Below are 15668 nucleotides of genomic sequence, written 5' to 3'. Positions count from 1 at the left end.
GATCATTGCATTTTAACGTATTTTCCCCTACCCCTTGATGTTTTGTAGGCAAACCAACAATTGATCTAGAGACTCATGACATCGTTGTTATCGAAGGTGAAAAGTTAAGCATCCCTGTGCCCTTCAGAGCTGTCCCAGTTCCAACTGTGAGCTGGCATAAAGACGGCAAAGAGGTGAAAGCCAGCGACAGATTAACAATGAAGAGTGACCACATCTCTGCACACCTGGAGGTTCCCAAGAGTGTCCATGCAGATGCCGGAGTTTACACCATCACCCTGGAGAATAAGCTTGGCTCAGCAACTGCTTCAATCAATGTCAAAGTCATAGGTAACAATTCTGTAATGAAATTCCGGGCATTCAGCATCTGTTCCAGAAGTTTTAATAGCTAGCTTATAGCTTCAAGAGCTGGCATTTGGACCCCGAACACTCCCTTAAGTGTTTTCATTTGAAAAGCAGTTTTGAAGAGATTAGATTAATAATTAAGCTCTGATTAATTTATTTGCATATGAAATACTAATTTAAGTAAACTATCTAGCACACCTAAAGAATATTTCAGTGATCAATATTTCTTTCTGAATTATATAAATTCAGCTTTCTATAGTCTTCTCCTTCAGGAATAATATTTTTCTGTCCTTTACTACCATCCCTGGTTTTAGTTGGATATTAATGGAGCAATTTTGCTTAACATAAATACTCAAGGATTGATGTTTCTGATTAGTAACAGATGAGGAGCAAAGATGCTAAATGTCTTGTGTTCTGAGGGATGGTAGCACAGAAAAGATTACCTCACCCAAAAATATATATATTCCAAATCAGATACAGTTCACTATTCAAATGCTAATTTTTCAAGCTTATGATAGTAATTATCAATTTTATATGTAACAGGTCTACCTGGTCCATGCAAAGATATCAAAGCAAGTGACATAACCAAGAGTTCTTGCAAGTTAACATGGGAGCCTCCAGAATATGATGGTGGAAGCCCAATTCTTCATTATGTCCTGGAGCGTAGAGAGGCTGGGAGGAGGACATACATACCAGTCATGTCTGGTGAGAACAAACTGTCTTGGACCGTAAAGGATCTCATACCAAATGGTGAATACTTTTTCCGGGTAAAAGCAGTCAACAAGATTGGTGGAGGCGAATATATTGAACTCAAGAATCCCGTCATTGCTCAAGATCCAAAGCGTAAGTTCGAACATAGACATTTGATAGCTAAGACAGAATATCTGAGAATTACTGTCTTTGCATTAATTGGTTTCTCCGATAGTAATAGGTATTTTTCTTTGTTCGCCAGAACCGCCTGATCCACCTGTGGATGTTGAGGTTCATAATCCTACAGCTAAGGCAATGACTATCACATGGAAGCCACCCTTGTATGATGGAGGAAGCAAGATAATGGGTTACATCATAGAAAAGATTGCTAAGGGTGAAGACAGATGGAGGAGATGCAATGAGCATCTGGTACCTGTCCTGACCTATACAGCCAAAGGACTTGAGGAGGGGAAAGAGTACCAATTCCGTGTGCGAGCAGAGAACGCTGCTGGTATTGGTGAACCTTCTCGGGCCACGCCCCCAACCAAAGCTGTAGATCCTATTGGTATGTTTTATTTATTGGGGGTGCTGCTTTCTCATTGTAAAACAAATGGGGTTCATGCTTGGTTGAGAATTAAAGGCAATTCTGACTTTTAATCATTACAGATGCCCCAAAAGTCATCCTCAAAACAAGCCTGGAAGTTAAACGGGGTGATGAAATAGCACTTGATGCGACCATTTCTGGCTCACCCTACCCAACAATCACATGGATAAAGGATGAAAATGTCATTGTACCGGAGGAAATTAAGAAGCGGGCAGCACCCCCAGTTAGGAGGAAGAAGGGTGAGGCTGAAGAAGAGGAGCCGTTTTTCCTGCCTCTGACAGAGCGTTTGAGCATCAATAACAGCAAACAAGGAGAATCTCAGCTGCGCATCCGTGACTCTCTGAGACCGGATCACGGCCAGTACATGATCAAAGTTGAGAACGATCATGGTGTTGCCAAAGCACCTTGCACTGTTGTTGTGTTAGGTAAGTAGTTAAAACTACTTCACAATGGAGAAAGAAAATCTACCTAAAAGTTCTAGCAAGCCATAAAAATAAGTAGTTTGGGGACCCTTTAAAAGAAACAACTTCAGCAAATGGTTCTCATTTACATTTTATCACCTAAGCAGACACTATTGAAAAAAAATCAACTGACCTTGTTCTTTGTTAGCTAATGTAATATAAAGATAGAAGGATATGGGAAAACTAGAAGTTGTACCCAAAGACCATACTAACACGTTTTCTACAGCAGCCGGTTCTATACAAAATTTTAATCACCCATCTCCTTTGATATATTAGATACACCAGGACCGCCAATCAACTTTGTATTTGAGGATATTAGGAAGAACTCTGTCCTCTGTAAATGGGAACCACCCCTCGATGACGGCGGCAGTGAGATAATTAACTATACCTTGGAAAAGAAAGACAAGACCAAACCTGACTCCGAATGGATTGTTATCACTTCAACACTCAGACACTGCAAATATTCAGTAACAAAACTGATTGAAGGAAAAGAGTACCTCTTCCGTGTAAGAGCTGAAAATAGGTTGGGACCTGGGCCACCATGTGTCTCCAAGCCACTTTTGGCCAAAGATCCATTTGGTAAGGTTCTTTTAGCATCTTAAGTTGGCCTTCCACCATATGCTTCCTGTTTCCATCATCATGGTTGTGTAAAATTGATTTTATATCATATTATATATACAATTCAAATATATTTTTTCCTCAGAACCTCCTGATGCCCCAGATAAGCCCATTGTGGAAGATGTTACCAGCAACAGCATGCTGGTAAAATGGAATGAGCCAAAGGATAACGGCAGCCCCATCTTGGGTTACTGGCTTGAAAAACGTGAGGTCAACAGCACACACTGGTCTCGTGTCAACAAAACCCTTCTCAGTTCTCTGAAGACCAAGGTAGATGGCTTATTAGAAGGACTCACCTATGTCTTCCGAGTCTGTGCCGAAAATGCTGCTGGGCCTGGAAAGTTCAGCCCGCCTTCAGACCCCAAAACAGCTCGTGACCCCATCTGTAAGTACCTTCTTAAGACGAGAGCGTATGAGAGTAGTCTAGCCTGCGTTTGGAAACCAGCGGTGAACTTGATCTGTGTCTTCTGCCTTCATCCTAGCTCCGCCTGGGCCACCCATCCCAAGAGTTGCAGATACAAGCTCTACGACCATTGAGCTGGAGTGGGAACCCCCAGCTTTCAACGGTGGTGGGGAGATTATTGGCTACTTTGTCGATAAGCAGTTGGTTGGCACTAACGAGTGGTCACGCTGCACAGAGAAGATGATCAAAGTCCGCCAGTTCACCGTCAAAGAAATTCGAGAGGGCGCGGACTACAAACTTCGAGTGAGCGCTGTCAACGCAGCCGGTGAAGGGCCACCTGGGGAAACAGAACCTGTTACTGTGGCTGAACCACAAGGTACTTTAAAGTTTTCTTGGGGAGGGATTGGATGTTTCCCAACATGGGGCTACATTTTCTTGCTCCTTGCACTAACATATACGGCCGTTCTTCCTCAACAGAGCCTCCAACTGTGGAACTGGATGTTTCTGTAAAGGGAGGCATACAGATCATGGCTGGGAAAACTCTCAGAATCCCAGCCGTGGTGACTGGCCGGCCTGTGCCCACAAGAGTATGGACCATCGAAGAAGGGGAGCTGGATAAAGAGCGTGTTGTAATAGAGAATGTTGGAACCAAATCTGAGCTAATTATCAAGGATGCTTTGAGAAAAGACCATGGCAGATATGTGATCACAGCAACAAACAGCTGTGGTTCCAAATTCGCAGCAGTCCGGGTTGAAGTGTTCGGTAAGGAACATCTAGAGGATTTTCATTGGATTTTCCCATGGCATGTGATCTTACGACACTGATTTGTTTGTTTATTGTTTGTTACTGTTTTTCCCAGATGTTCCTGGCCCAGTTCTTGACCTAAAACCTGTTGTAACAAACAGAAAGATGTGTCTGCTGAATTGGTCGGATCCAGCAGATGACGGAGGAAGTGAAATCACAGGGTTTATAATTGAAAGGAAAGATGCCAAGATGCACACGTGGAGACAGCCCATTGAGACGGAGAGATCCAAGTGTGACATCACAGGTCTCATAGAGGGACAGGAATACAAGTTCCGTGTCATTGCCAAGAACAAGTTTGGCTGTGGGCCTCCTGTTGAAATAGGACCAATTCTTGCAGTTGATCCACTAGGTAAGAAAAGATTTTCACTGTGTTTACCAAATAAATGATATTCTGTTTATAGATAAGTCAAGTATTTGCTGAGACTTACGGTATCAAACACCCAACAGTCTCAAGATCTTAGATTAGCTAGAGGATAATAAAAGAAAATCAAATATCTATTAGCAATTTTTAAGATACCATATTTGCTAAATCTCCATGTGTTTTTGCTTTATGTATATGAAAGATGTGGCGTTTTCTGTGCCAAAAATTTTGGATCTACAAAGTCTTCATAATAACCTACAAGTAGTTCAAATAATTTAGAAGCATTCAATATTAGGAATATAGTAGAGGATCTCTAAATACAACAGTCTGACCAGGCATGGTAACACACGCCTTTAATCCCAGCACTCAAGAGGTAGAGGCAGGCAGATCTCTGTGAGTTCAAGGCTAGTCTAGTCTACAGAGCAAGTCCAAGGATAGCCAAGGCTACACATAGAAACCATGTCTAAAGACAAACAAGTAAAGTGAATTGGTGGTTACATAGAATTCTCTGCTTTTCTAAAAAGAAAATTATGAGGCAGGTAGTTGTCATAAAATAAATGATTGAGTTTTATTTACTACACTGCTAAGAAGTCTTCATACTGGAAGGGTAGGGAGACCCCCAATCAGAAAGAGCCCTCAAAGAATAGAAAACTAGAGGAAGTCCCCCAGAAACTAAAATGAAACACTAAAATTCTACACACTTAGTAATACACCTTTATGGCCCTCTTAAAAGAAAATCCACTCCTCCAGAAACAGGAGGTTCTCTTCCACTCCGGCATCTGGAAAAAGAGAATTACAGCACACATCACCGTTTCAATCACCCCATAAAGTCCATGAGTTTCAGGGTGTGCCAGAGGCCTCAGGATAGATAGAACTGGGATTCCCTCTGCAGTAACAGTCAGCTAGAATGGGATTGCTCTACTTACACCCGTCAGAGCCTATTCTTAAGGACACAAAACCTTTGATGTATTTCATAAATGATCTTTCCTTTGAAGCAATATAACTCAAAGGGTGGTCAGTAACCATGTCTACTGTTTGGCCACAAGAGAAAAAAACCACAATGCTTTCTGCTGGCATTCAAAGCAGAACATCACACACCTATTTTCCTAGGTTGGTAGACTAAGACAATCTGTCAGTGTCCCAGGCATACAATCTAAAATACTAAATACAAAACACATACATACATACCCTTGACTTATTTTCAATTAGTGATTCTGATGAGATATTCACTAAGAAGAAATCTGCTGTTAGTGAGAATGGCTATCATTGCGACTGGTATGTTTGGAAAAGGATTCTGAAAATGCCATTTAATCTATTTTTCACACAAACAGAGGTGACATATCATTTCTTATGTAAACACTTGCTTCATACTCATACTTTCAATTGCTTCTGCTTTAAGGTCCTCCAACATCTCCTGAGAGGCTCACATACACTGAAAGGACAAAATCCACCATCACGCTTGACTGGAAAGAGCCCCGCAGTGATGGCGGCAGTCCCATCCAAGGATACATCATTGAAAAACGCCGCCATGACAAACCTGACTTTGAGAGAGTTAACAAGAGACTCTGCCCAACCACGTCATTTGTGGTTGACAATCTCGATGAGCACCAGATGTATGAGTTCCGGGTGAAAGCCGTCAATGGCGTTGGTGAAAGCGAACCATCCCTGCCTCTTAACGTAGTCATCCAAGATGATGAAGGTATGGGTTTCATCTCTGATGCCACTAATGTGCTTTATGATGACTTGGGACACAGTCTTAAGACTTCTGCACTCTTGACTTCTCTCTGCAGTTCCTCCAGCTATTAAGTTGCGCCTGGCTGTTCGAGGAGACACTATCAAAGTTAAGGCAGGAGAGCCGGTTAACATCCCTGCTGATGTGACGGGACTCCCCATGCCTAAGATTGAGTGGTCCAAGAATGAAAAGGTGATTGAGAAACCCACGGATGAGCTTAAAATAACCAAAGAAGAAGTATCCCGAAGCGAGGCCAAGACTGAGCTGAGCATCCCCAAAGCCGTCCGAGAGGACAAGGGCACTTACACAATCACCGCTTCCAATCGTCTTGGCTCCGTATTCCGCAACGTTCATGTGGAAGTATATGGTAAGCATGTATATCCCACATTTGCCTCCTGTGTGGGAAAGAAAGCTACCTCCTGTTCAAGAACAGCTTCTCAGTCCCCGCTACGGTTCTTTTCCAGATCGTCCATCTCCACCCAGAAACCTCGCTGTTACTGACATTAAAGCTGAGTCTTGCTATCTGACATGGGATGCCCCTCTAGACAATGGTGGCAGTGAAATTACCCATTACGTCATTGACAAACGCGATGCCAGCAGGAAGAAGTCTGAGTGGGAAGAAGTCACTAACACTGCTGTGGAGAGAAGATACGGGGTAAGTGCTTCCAAATAGATGCACATTCATAGGGCATAGTTCCGACTTGATACCACTTTTAATATAACTTTATGATTTGATAGCAGTTTAAGATAACTTTATAATTTAACAATTAAACTCAAAATTCCACACAAGCAGAAACTATTTGTGAGTTTGGCACTCTTATTATTATGCACATACGGCCACTCAGCAAATAATGCTTACTACTCTCTTACTCAAATCCTCTGGAAACTACAAAGATTGAGGTCTTCTTTTTTAAGGGTTGCTCTTTTCCTCTCTCTTTCCTACAATTTCATCCTTTGTGTTTACTTCTCGTGGTGATCCATCTTCAAACAAATTGAGCTTTGAAATAAGTCAGACAGCAGTCCAAGCAGGTTTGTTCTGACTCCCTTATTCACCCACGTTTCTAGATCTGGAAGCTCATCCCCAACGGTCAGTATGAGTTCCGAGTGAGGGCAGTGAATAAATATGGAATCAGCGATGAATGTAAATCAGACAAAGTCACCATTCAAGACCCCTATCGCCTCCCGGGACCTCCTGGAAAACCCAAAGTCTTAGAACGCACCAAAGGGTCTATGCTCGTGAGCTGGACCCCTCCTTTGGACAACGGAGGTTCTCCAATTACTGGCTACTGGCTAGAGAAGAGAGAAGAAGGCGGTAGCTACTGGTCACGTGTTAGCCGAGCACCAATAACCAAAGCTGGCCTGAAGGGCATAGAATTCAATGTTCCACGGTTGATTGAAGGGGTGAAGTATCAGTTTAGAGCCATGGCAATTAACGCCGCAGGAATCGGCCCTCCCAGTGAACCGTCAGACCCAGCCATCGCAGGAGATCCCATATGTAAGTATATTTTACTTCTAGGACTTGTTTCTATTGGGTAAAGTTACTAAGTAGCTTACTCTTAAATTTCTCACATTTTTATTAGAACCAGTCATAGTGAAGTAAGTACATATATGTGCATATACGTAGTTTTAGCTTTTAAAATATTGGGTTATAGTTAGTATTTTTTTTAACCAAGTGATACAGAAATGGACTAAAAGGTATGGGTTCTAAACTCCATCTCATTAGTTACTGTGGATATCCTTTCCCCCGCTAAACAGACCCTCTTGGAAGAATTCAATAAAAAAGTAAAATATTAACTATTTGTTGAACAAAGACATCAAATTCTCAGGCAGAATAGCTGAGGTCAAATAATGAAAAATCTCATTGGATCATATATGGGCAGATCAGCTCAGGCCTGAAAATATAGTAATTTTCCTGACTCAGCGCATTTTCTCAGTAATACCTGGCTATATTCTTTAAAGAAAAACTCCAACATTTTCAATTAAAGATTTAATATACCTCCATGCAATAGAGGACAAATATATAATAAGGTTCATTTGTGTTCATACAGCAAATTATTTTGGCGCATGGACTGTTCAAGGGTTCACCCTATACGCAAGGAGGGGGAGGGGTGACACACCCTGCCAACTAGGTAGCAGTATTTCATCATCAGGAAAGCATTACGGTGTGATGAGTGGGAACATTGATTCTGCCCCTAAAGAGCCTTGAGAGTTGTTTGTATCCAGACGTTTGCCCAGCTAGTGATGAAAATATTTTAAATTTCCATATTGTAGGAAATAAAATATTCAACTATAATACACTGTTGAATCTCTTCAGGAGGATGTCAAAAGTAAGATAGCTTTCCACTGGTGCTGTGCTCACGGGGTACGGCTCTTTCCACCAATGCTGTGCTCACGGGGTACGGCTCTTTCCACCGGTGCTGTGCTCACGGGGTACGGCTCTTTCCACCGGTGCTGTGCTCACGGGGTACGGCTCTTTCCACCGGTGCTGTGCTCACGGGGTACGGCTCTTTCCACCGGTGCTGTGCTCACGGGGTACGGCTCTTTCCACCGGTGCTGTGCTCACGGGGTACGGCTCTTTCCACCGGTGCTGTGCTCACGGGGTACGGCTCTTTCCACCAATGCTGTGCTCACGGGGTACGGCTCTTTCCACCAATGCTGTGCTCACAGGGTACAGCTCTTTCCACCGGTGCTGTGCTACAGAGTACAGCTTTTTTTTTGTTTTGTTTTGTTTTTCGAGACAGGGTTTCTCTATAGCTTTAGAGCCTGTACTGGAACTAGTTCTTGTAGACCAGGCTGACCTCAAATACACAGAGATCCGCCTGCCTCTGCCTCCCAAGTGCTGGGCTTAAAGTTGTGTGCCACCACCGCCTGACCAGAGTACAGCTCTTTTCACCAATGGTTTGCTCACATGGTGGAACTCTTTTCACCGATGGTATGTTCACGGGGTATAGCTCTAGTGAGAGATAGTGAGTAATCCTTTCCCCAGAGATTGTTTGCTTCTGTTTCTGCATTAATACTGAAATAAAATATACTCTTATTTCTTATACGTATTTTTCAGCACCTCAATTTTAATATGATAACAGACAACAATAAATGTCTTTTACCTAGTGAAAGTCTTATCGTATACATAAAAATAGCATTCCACTACTTCAAAATGTGACGTTTGTTTGTTTGTTCCTTATTAGACCCCCCTGGGCCACCTTCGCGCCCAGAGGTTAAAGATAAAACAAAATCAAGCATCTCGCTGGCATGGAAACCTCCAGCCAAAGATGGTGGCAGCCCGATCAAAGGTTACATCGTAGAAATGCAGGAGGAGGGTACCTCGGACTGGAAAAAAGTCAACGAACCGGATAAACTCCTAACTACCTGTGAGTGTGTGGTGCCTAACCTGAAAGAGCTGAGAAAGTACAAGTTCAGAGTGAAGGCTGTCAATGAAGCCGGTGAATCCGAACCAAGTGACACGACTGGGGAGATCCCTGCCACTGACATTCAAGGTAGTCTTCCCTGTTCAGCGTGTGTGTTCACCTTGTCTGATCAGGCTGTGACATCCATGTACCAGAGACGTGTCTGTTACCTCTTTGAGAAGTGTCAGCTAACGGCTGTCCCATTACCATTCCAGAGGTCCCAGAGGTGTTCATTGACATCGGAGCACAGGACTGCCTGGTGTGTAAAGCCGGCTCACAGATCAGAATCCCTGCTGTCATCAAGGGGCGCCCAACGCCAAAATCATCTTGGGAATTTGACGGAAAGGCAAAGAAGGCAATGAAGGTAATAATCCCAGCACTTCCCTGTGTTGCGTCTTCCACTGGATAACCAGAAGCAGTATTTCAAACATAAACTGTCTTCTTTTCTAATAGGACAACATTCATGACATCCCTGAAGATGCACAGGTAAGAGGGGATAGCTTAATGAATTAGGAGCGTGAGTGACCTTAGAAGTGCGGCGGTCTCATTTCATGTATGACTACGATTCCCTTCGTACAGCTGGAGACTGCCGAGAACTCCTCTGTCATCATCATCCCGGAGTGTACTCGAGCTCACACGGGCAAATACAGCATCACAGCCAAGAATAAAGCCGGACAGAAAACTGCCAACTGCAGAGTTAAAGTCATGGGTAAGAAAGACGTTCACAGTTGCTACCGAGTCAGGGCAAACTGCTCTCAGCATCCACGGAACGATGTTTACACTGTGGTTTGCAACCAACAGATGCGCCAGGCCCGCCCAAGGATTTGAAGGTTAGTGACATTACGAGGGGCAGTTGCCGACTGTCATGGAAGATGCCAGACGACGATGGAGGAGATAGGATCAAAGGCTACGTCATCGAGAAGAAGACGATAGATGGAAAAGCCTGGACGAAAGTCAATCCCAACTGCGGAAGCACCACATTCGTGGTCCCGGATCTCATCTCCGAGCAGCAATACTTCTTCCGCGTGCGAGCAGAAAACCGTTTTGGAATTGGCCCACCCGTAGAAACCATTCAGAGGACCACTGCGAGAGATCCAATCTGTAAGTTTTGGAATGCAAGTTTAAAATACGGTCTCGGGAATGAGCCGCATTATTAATAACCATGCTTAACGATTCCTGTAAACATTTTTACAGATCCTCCTGACCCTCCTATTAAACTCAAGATTGGTCTGATAACGAAGAACACGGTACATCTGTCATGGAAACCTCCAAAGAATGATGGGGGCTCTCCTGTCACCCACTACATTGTCGAGTGCCTCGCATGGGACCCTACTGGGAAGAAGAAAGAAGCCTGGAGACAGTGTAATAAGCGTGATGTGGAAGAACTGGAATTTACTGTTGAAGACCTCATAGAGGGTGGGGAATATGAATTCAGAGTCAAGGCCGTCAACGAGGCCGGGGTCAGCAAGCCTTCAGCCACTGTTGGCCCTGTGATTGTCAAGGACCAGACATGTACGTATTTAACAGAGAATTTCCTTCCTATGTATCTAGTAATCAAGAATCGGTAGATCCATGTGTTTCCGTGGGATTCATGTAGGCATGGAAACATGATTCAGTTACTATTTACCCCATTATGGAATATGCTAATTCTGAATTAGCGAATGTCTTTCATATTGCTTTTACTATAGACAAGACACATCTAATTTCCTTCCTGTAATTTTCTCCAAGGTAGGCTGTCTTATCCAACAGAAATTAAAGGAATTAAAAGGGGCAGAAAGCTAGTAATTGGCTTAGCACCTGCTAAGACCAATGTATCTTTCCTATCAAGACTTTCTCTTTTTGAGAAAACCCATTTCAGCTTTGAGTTTTGAAGATAAGCTCCATAAATAAGTCTCTTTGCATTAGTGTTACCATCACTGTCACTGTGTATTTATTTGGTTTTATGATTGTGTCAATCCTTTTTGCACACTCATAATAGATTTATAGAAAATTGTTTGGCTTCTACCAGTAACTATATTTCTTATAAAAATTCACGCCAGAACCTCTGAATAAGCATGGAAATGACTTTATAACTCTGCAGATTATTAAAGAAAAACACCATGACCCAAAGTGTGAAGCATAAACTACTGTGATAGTCATGCCTTGTTGCCCTTGTGATGTGGGAATCCCCTCTGTGTGCTGTGAATATGTTTTATTACCATTGGTTAATAAAGCAGCTCCTTTGGCCAATGGCTTAGCAAAGCAAAGCCAGGTGGGAATTCTGAACAGAGATATATAGGAAGAGTAGGCAGAGTAAAGGAGATGCCGTGTAGCTGCCGAAGGAGAAAGATGCCTGCAGAAACCTCACCTTTCCGGTAGGCCACAACCGCGTGGTGATACACAGATGAACAGAAATGGGTTAATTCAAGAGTAAGAGCTAGCTAGAAATATGCTAGAGTCATTGGCCAAACCGTGTTGTAATTAATACAGTTTCTTGGTGATTATTTGGGCCTGAGCAGTCAGGAAATGAAAGAGCAGTCTTCACTTACACCCTTGGTCAGAATTTTCATGTGTATGGTAAAGCATGAGGAGGGAGAGGCAATATCATATAGACACCTGTATGTAGATCCAATAAAAGATAGCTACAGGTCATTGTCCCACACTAGAATGACAGTGTTAAAGAGAGACCCATTACTTATGTCAGGGTGGACAATGAAGTCTGAATACAGTCAACCCAAATTGGCTTTATAGCCGCATTAAAATTCACATTCTAGTCTTTAGTGCATTTGGCTACCTGTGTTAACGTTTTGTTCTTATTAATTATCCAGGCCCACCATCAATTGAGCTCAAAGAATTCATGGAAGTGGAAGAAGGAACTGATGTTAACATCGTGGCCAAAATTAAAGGTGTGCCATTCCCAACTCTCACCTGGTTTAAAGCGCCTCCGAAGAAGCCTGATAGCAAAGAGCCTGTGGTCTATGACACCCACGTCAACAAGCAGGTAGTGGATGACACCTGCACGCTAGTTATCCCTCAGTCTCGCCGGAGTGACACTGGCTTGTATTCTATCACTGCCGTAAACAACCTGGGGACAGCGTCGAAGGAGATGAGACTCAATGTCCTTGGTAATGATTGCACTGTTTGGTTAAAACTATATGGTTTTATTTTGATTCATAAACAAAATTTGGCCTTAAATAATTCAACTAATAAAATATTCTTTTTTAAAAAATCATCCAGGTCGTCCTGGCCCCCCTGTGGGACCCATAAAGTTTGAATCTATCTCAGCCGATCAAATGACACTATCTTGGCTTCCACCTAAAGATGACGGTGGGTCCAAGATTACAAACTATGTCATTGAGAAAAGAGAAGCTAACAGGAAGACATGGGTCCGTGTCTCCAGTGAACCTAAGGAATGCATGTACACAATTCCCAAGCTGCTAGAAGGCCATGAATATGTGTTCCGAATCATGGCCCAGAATAAGTATGGCATTGGGGAGCCACTGGACAGTGAACCTGAAACAGCACGAAACCTCTTCTGTGAGTATGACAACATTTTCACACATTAGGTCAAACTTTCCTGGTGTTTTGTTTAGTTTTTGATGACTTCTTGTCAATTGCTATCGTTCTCACAGCTGTCCCCGGAGCTCCGGATAAACCGACGGTGAGCAGCGTGACTCGTAACTCCATGACGGTCAACTGGGAAGAGCCGGAGTACGATGGTGGCTCTCCCGTGACTGGGTATTGGTTGGAAATGAAGGACACCACTTCAAAGAGATGGAAGAGAGTTAACCGAGATCCCATCAAGGCCATGACTCTGGGCGTCTCTTATAAAGTGACTGGCCTTATTGAAGGTTCTGACTATCAGTTCCGGGTGTATGCAATCAATGCTGCGGGTGTGGGTCCGGCAAGTCTCCCCTCAGATCCAGTGACTGCTCGAGATCCAGTGGGTAAGCCTTTACATTCTTAAAATAAAAAGGTATCTAGATGGGTGGTGGCACACGCTTTTAATCCCAGCACTCAGGAGGAAGAGGAAGGGGGGATCTCTGAGTTTGAGGACAGCCTGGGCTACAGAGCAAGTTCCAGAATGGCCAAGGCTACACAGAAAAACCTTAGCTCAAAAAAGGAAAAAAAAATAAAAGAAAAGAAAATGATTTCTAAAAGTACCGTGGAAATCAAGAATACTGATATATACTGGTTCTTTCCAGCTCCCCCTGGTCCTCCGTTCCCCAAAGTGACAGACTGGACAAAATCATCTGTGGACTTGGAATGGTCACCTCCACTAAAAGATGGTGGATCCAAAGTAACTGGATACATTGTTGAATTTAAGGAAGAAGGCAAAGAAGAATGGGAAAAGGTAGCTAAAATGTTCATTGAAGATATGTTCCATGAATAAGTTCTAAATAATTTTTCTTAAGCCCATTTGTTTCTATGTTTGAGATTAAAAATCAGAAAAATAATTATTTATGTCCAATTAGTCAAGTCAAGAGTGTGAAGAAGGTCCTATGTTGGGTACCAAAACAGTGAAAAAAAGTAAGTTCTAGCATTCAATAGCACAGTGTGAGTGAAGCACAGAATGCTGACCATCCTTTCCAATAATTTATCATTATTTCCTTTTAAAAAATTGAAAGGAATCACCTACCAGGTATAAATAATAAATACTTAAGGAGATGGAATGTCTTATTGCCATCTGTTTATATGTAATGAATTATTATACTGTGAGCAGATACAGTTGGGATAAATCAATTAAAAATAAAAATTGAGCTTTTAAAAGTTAAGTCATGTTATCCACTCTTCCTTTGGTTATGAATCCTAGAAAGATGGAACAGTACAGTTTTTTCTATCATTTACCAGTAATTTATAAACACAATTTTGACAAGTCATTCACCCATTGTCTATAACTGTTTGATCCCTGAAACCTCCTGACAAGAGTAGGTAGGTAGGAGTTATACTTGAGAGAGTTATTAAAGCAACAATATTATATACTAGTTATAGCGTACATATTTACATTAGGAACACTCTAGTTATAAAATGCTTGTTATTTTCCACCAGGCTAAGGATAAGGAAGTGAGAGGGACAAAGCTTGTGGTGACCGGGTTAAAAGAAGGAGCATTCTACAAATTCCGCGTCCGAGCAGTCAACATTGCTGGGGTTGGAGAACCTGGAGAGGTCACAGATGTTATTGAAATGAAGGACAGAATTGGTAATTACCACTGCTTCTGCTAATTTATCCAGGTTTGTGTACGATATATTGAAAGGTGAAAGTCACACTTGCCTTTTTCAATTGTTTCCCAGTGTCGCCCGACCTTCAGCTAGACGCCAGCGTCAGAGACAGAATAGTGGTCCACGCTGGAGGGGTGATCCGCATCATAGCCTACGTATCTGGAAAGCCACCTCCAACTGTCACCTGGAGCATGAATGAACGGGCCTTACCTCAAGAAGCCGCCATTGAGACCACAGCCATTAGTTCATCCATGGTCATCAAGAACTGCCAGAGGAACCATCAAGGTGTCTACTCTCTCCTTGCTAAAAACGAAGGCGGAGAAAGAAAGAAGACAATTATTGTTGATGTGCTAGGTAAATAATTTCAATTTTATTGAAAAAATTTATTTTATTTTACTTTTTTTTTTCAAGACAGGATTTTTATTGTGTAGCCCTGGCTGGCCTCAAACTCCCAGAGATTTGCCTGCCTCTGTGAGTGCCACCATATACATAAATGCAACTTTTTAAAATTTATCATTTTAATTATATCTACAACAACACTATGTACTAGAAAAGTAGTTCACCGCTGACTGTCCATTTTAGACTTTTTTAAATGTTCCTCTTCACATTTTTATCCCATAGGTATTCCACATTGTTGTATTCCTGCTACCCATGAAAGTTTATATTATTCTGATTTTTTTAGTGTGTATGGTGTTTTGGCTGCACATATGTATGCATGACATTTTTGTGTAGCTTGTGAGGAGGCCAGAAGAGAGTGTTAGATACTCTGGAACTAGAATTACAGATGCTTGTTGGTCGCCATCTGTTGGGGACCAAATCAAAGTCCTCTGTAAGAGCTTCAAGTGCTCTAAATGCTCTTAACCGCCTAGCCACATCTCCACTCCGCTATGTGAAGTTTCATATGTTACATTTTTTTTTTTGACAAGACATGCCACCTTAAGGACCTAGTGTGTGATTATCCGGTCTTTACGAAAGCACCTTTCCTGGAAATGTTTGTGAATGTTTAAAGTTTCACCACAATAACCATTCATAGCATAAAACTCTATCCTT

At 42.4% G+C, this 15668-nt stretch overlaps 1 protein-coding gene across 1 annotated transcript in view; it reads left to right on the top strand.

Moving 5' to 3' along the window:
* Positions 1–15668, top strand: part of Ttn (titin) — a 271400-nt gene that overhangs the window by 185673 nt on the left and 70059 nt on the right. Inside the window, exons 221-245 of the mRNA XM_041639884.1 lie at positions 49–327; positions 886–1185; positions 1295–1597; positions 1699–2061; positions 2374–2676; positions 2801–3100; positions 3198–3494; positions 3596–3880; positions 3978–4271; positions 5683–5982; positions 6074–6382; positions 6480–6670; positions 7081–7510; positions 9201–9509; positions 9635–9783; positions 9873–9905; positions 9999–10128; positions 10221–10520; positions 10614–10931; positions 12227–12523; positions 12636–12935; positions 13031–13345; positions 13604–13752; positions 14448–14598; positions 14691–14972. Coding sequence (XP_041495818.1) covers positions 49–327; positions 886–1185; positions 1295–1597; positions 1699–2061; positions 2374–2676; positions 2801–3100; positions 3198–3494; positions 3596–3880; positions 3978–4271; positions 5683–5982; positions 6074–6382; positions 6480–6670; positions 7081–7510; positions 9201–9509; positions 9635–9783; positions 9873–9905; positions 9999–10128; positions 10221–10520; positions 10614–10931; positions 12227–12523; positions 12636–12935; positions 13031–13345; positions 13604–13752; positions 14448–14598; positions 14691–14972 — 6687 coding nt within the window. The remainder of the gene's footprint in view (positions 1–48; positions 328–885; positions 1186–1294; positions 1598–1698; positions 2062–2373; positions 2677–2800; positions 3101–3197; positions 3495–3595; positions 3881–3977; positions 4272–5682; positions 5983–6073; positions 6383–6479; positions 6671–7080; positions 7511–9200; positions 9510–9634; positions 9784–9872; positions 9906–9998; positions 10129–10220; positions 10521–10613; positions 10932–12226; positions 12524–12635; positions 12936–13030; positions 13346–13603; positions 13753–14447; positions 14599–14690; positions 14973–15668) is intronic.

The sequence above is a fragment of the Microtus oregoni genome, unplaced genomic scaffold, assembly GCF_018167655.1.
Source record: "Microtus oregoni isolate MIOR12 unplaced genomic scaffold, Mior012 000060F_ref0000265, whole genome shotgun sequence".
Lineage (NCBI taxonomy): Eukaryota > Metazoa > Chordata > Mammalia > Rodentia > Cricetidae > Microtus > Microtus oregoni.
This window is presented reverse-complemented; position numbering and strand designations above follow the sequence as displayed.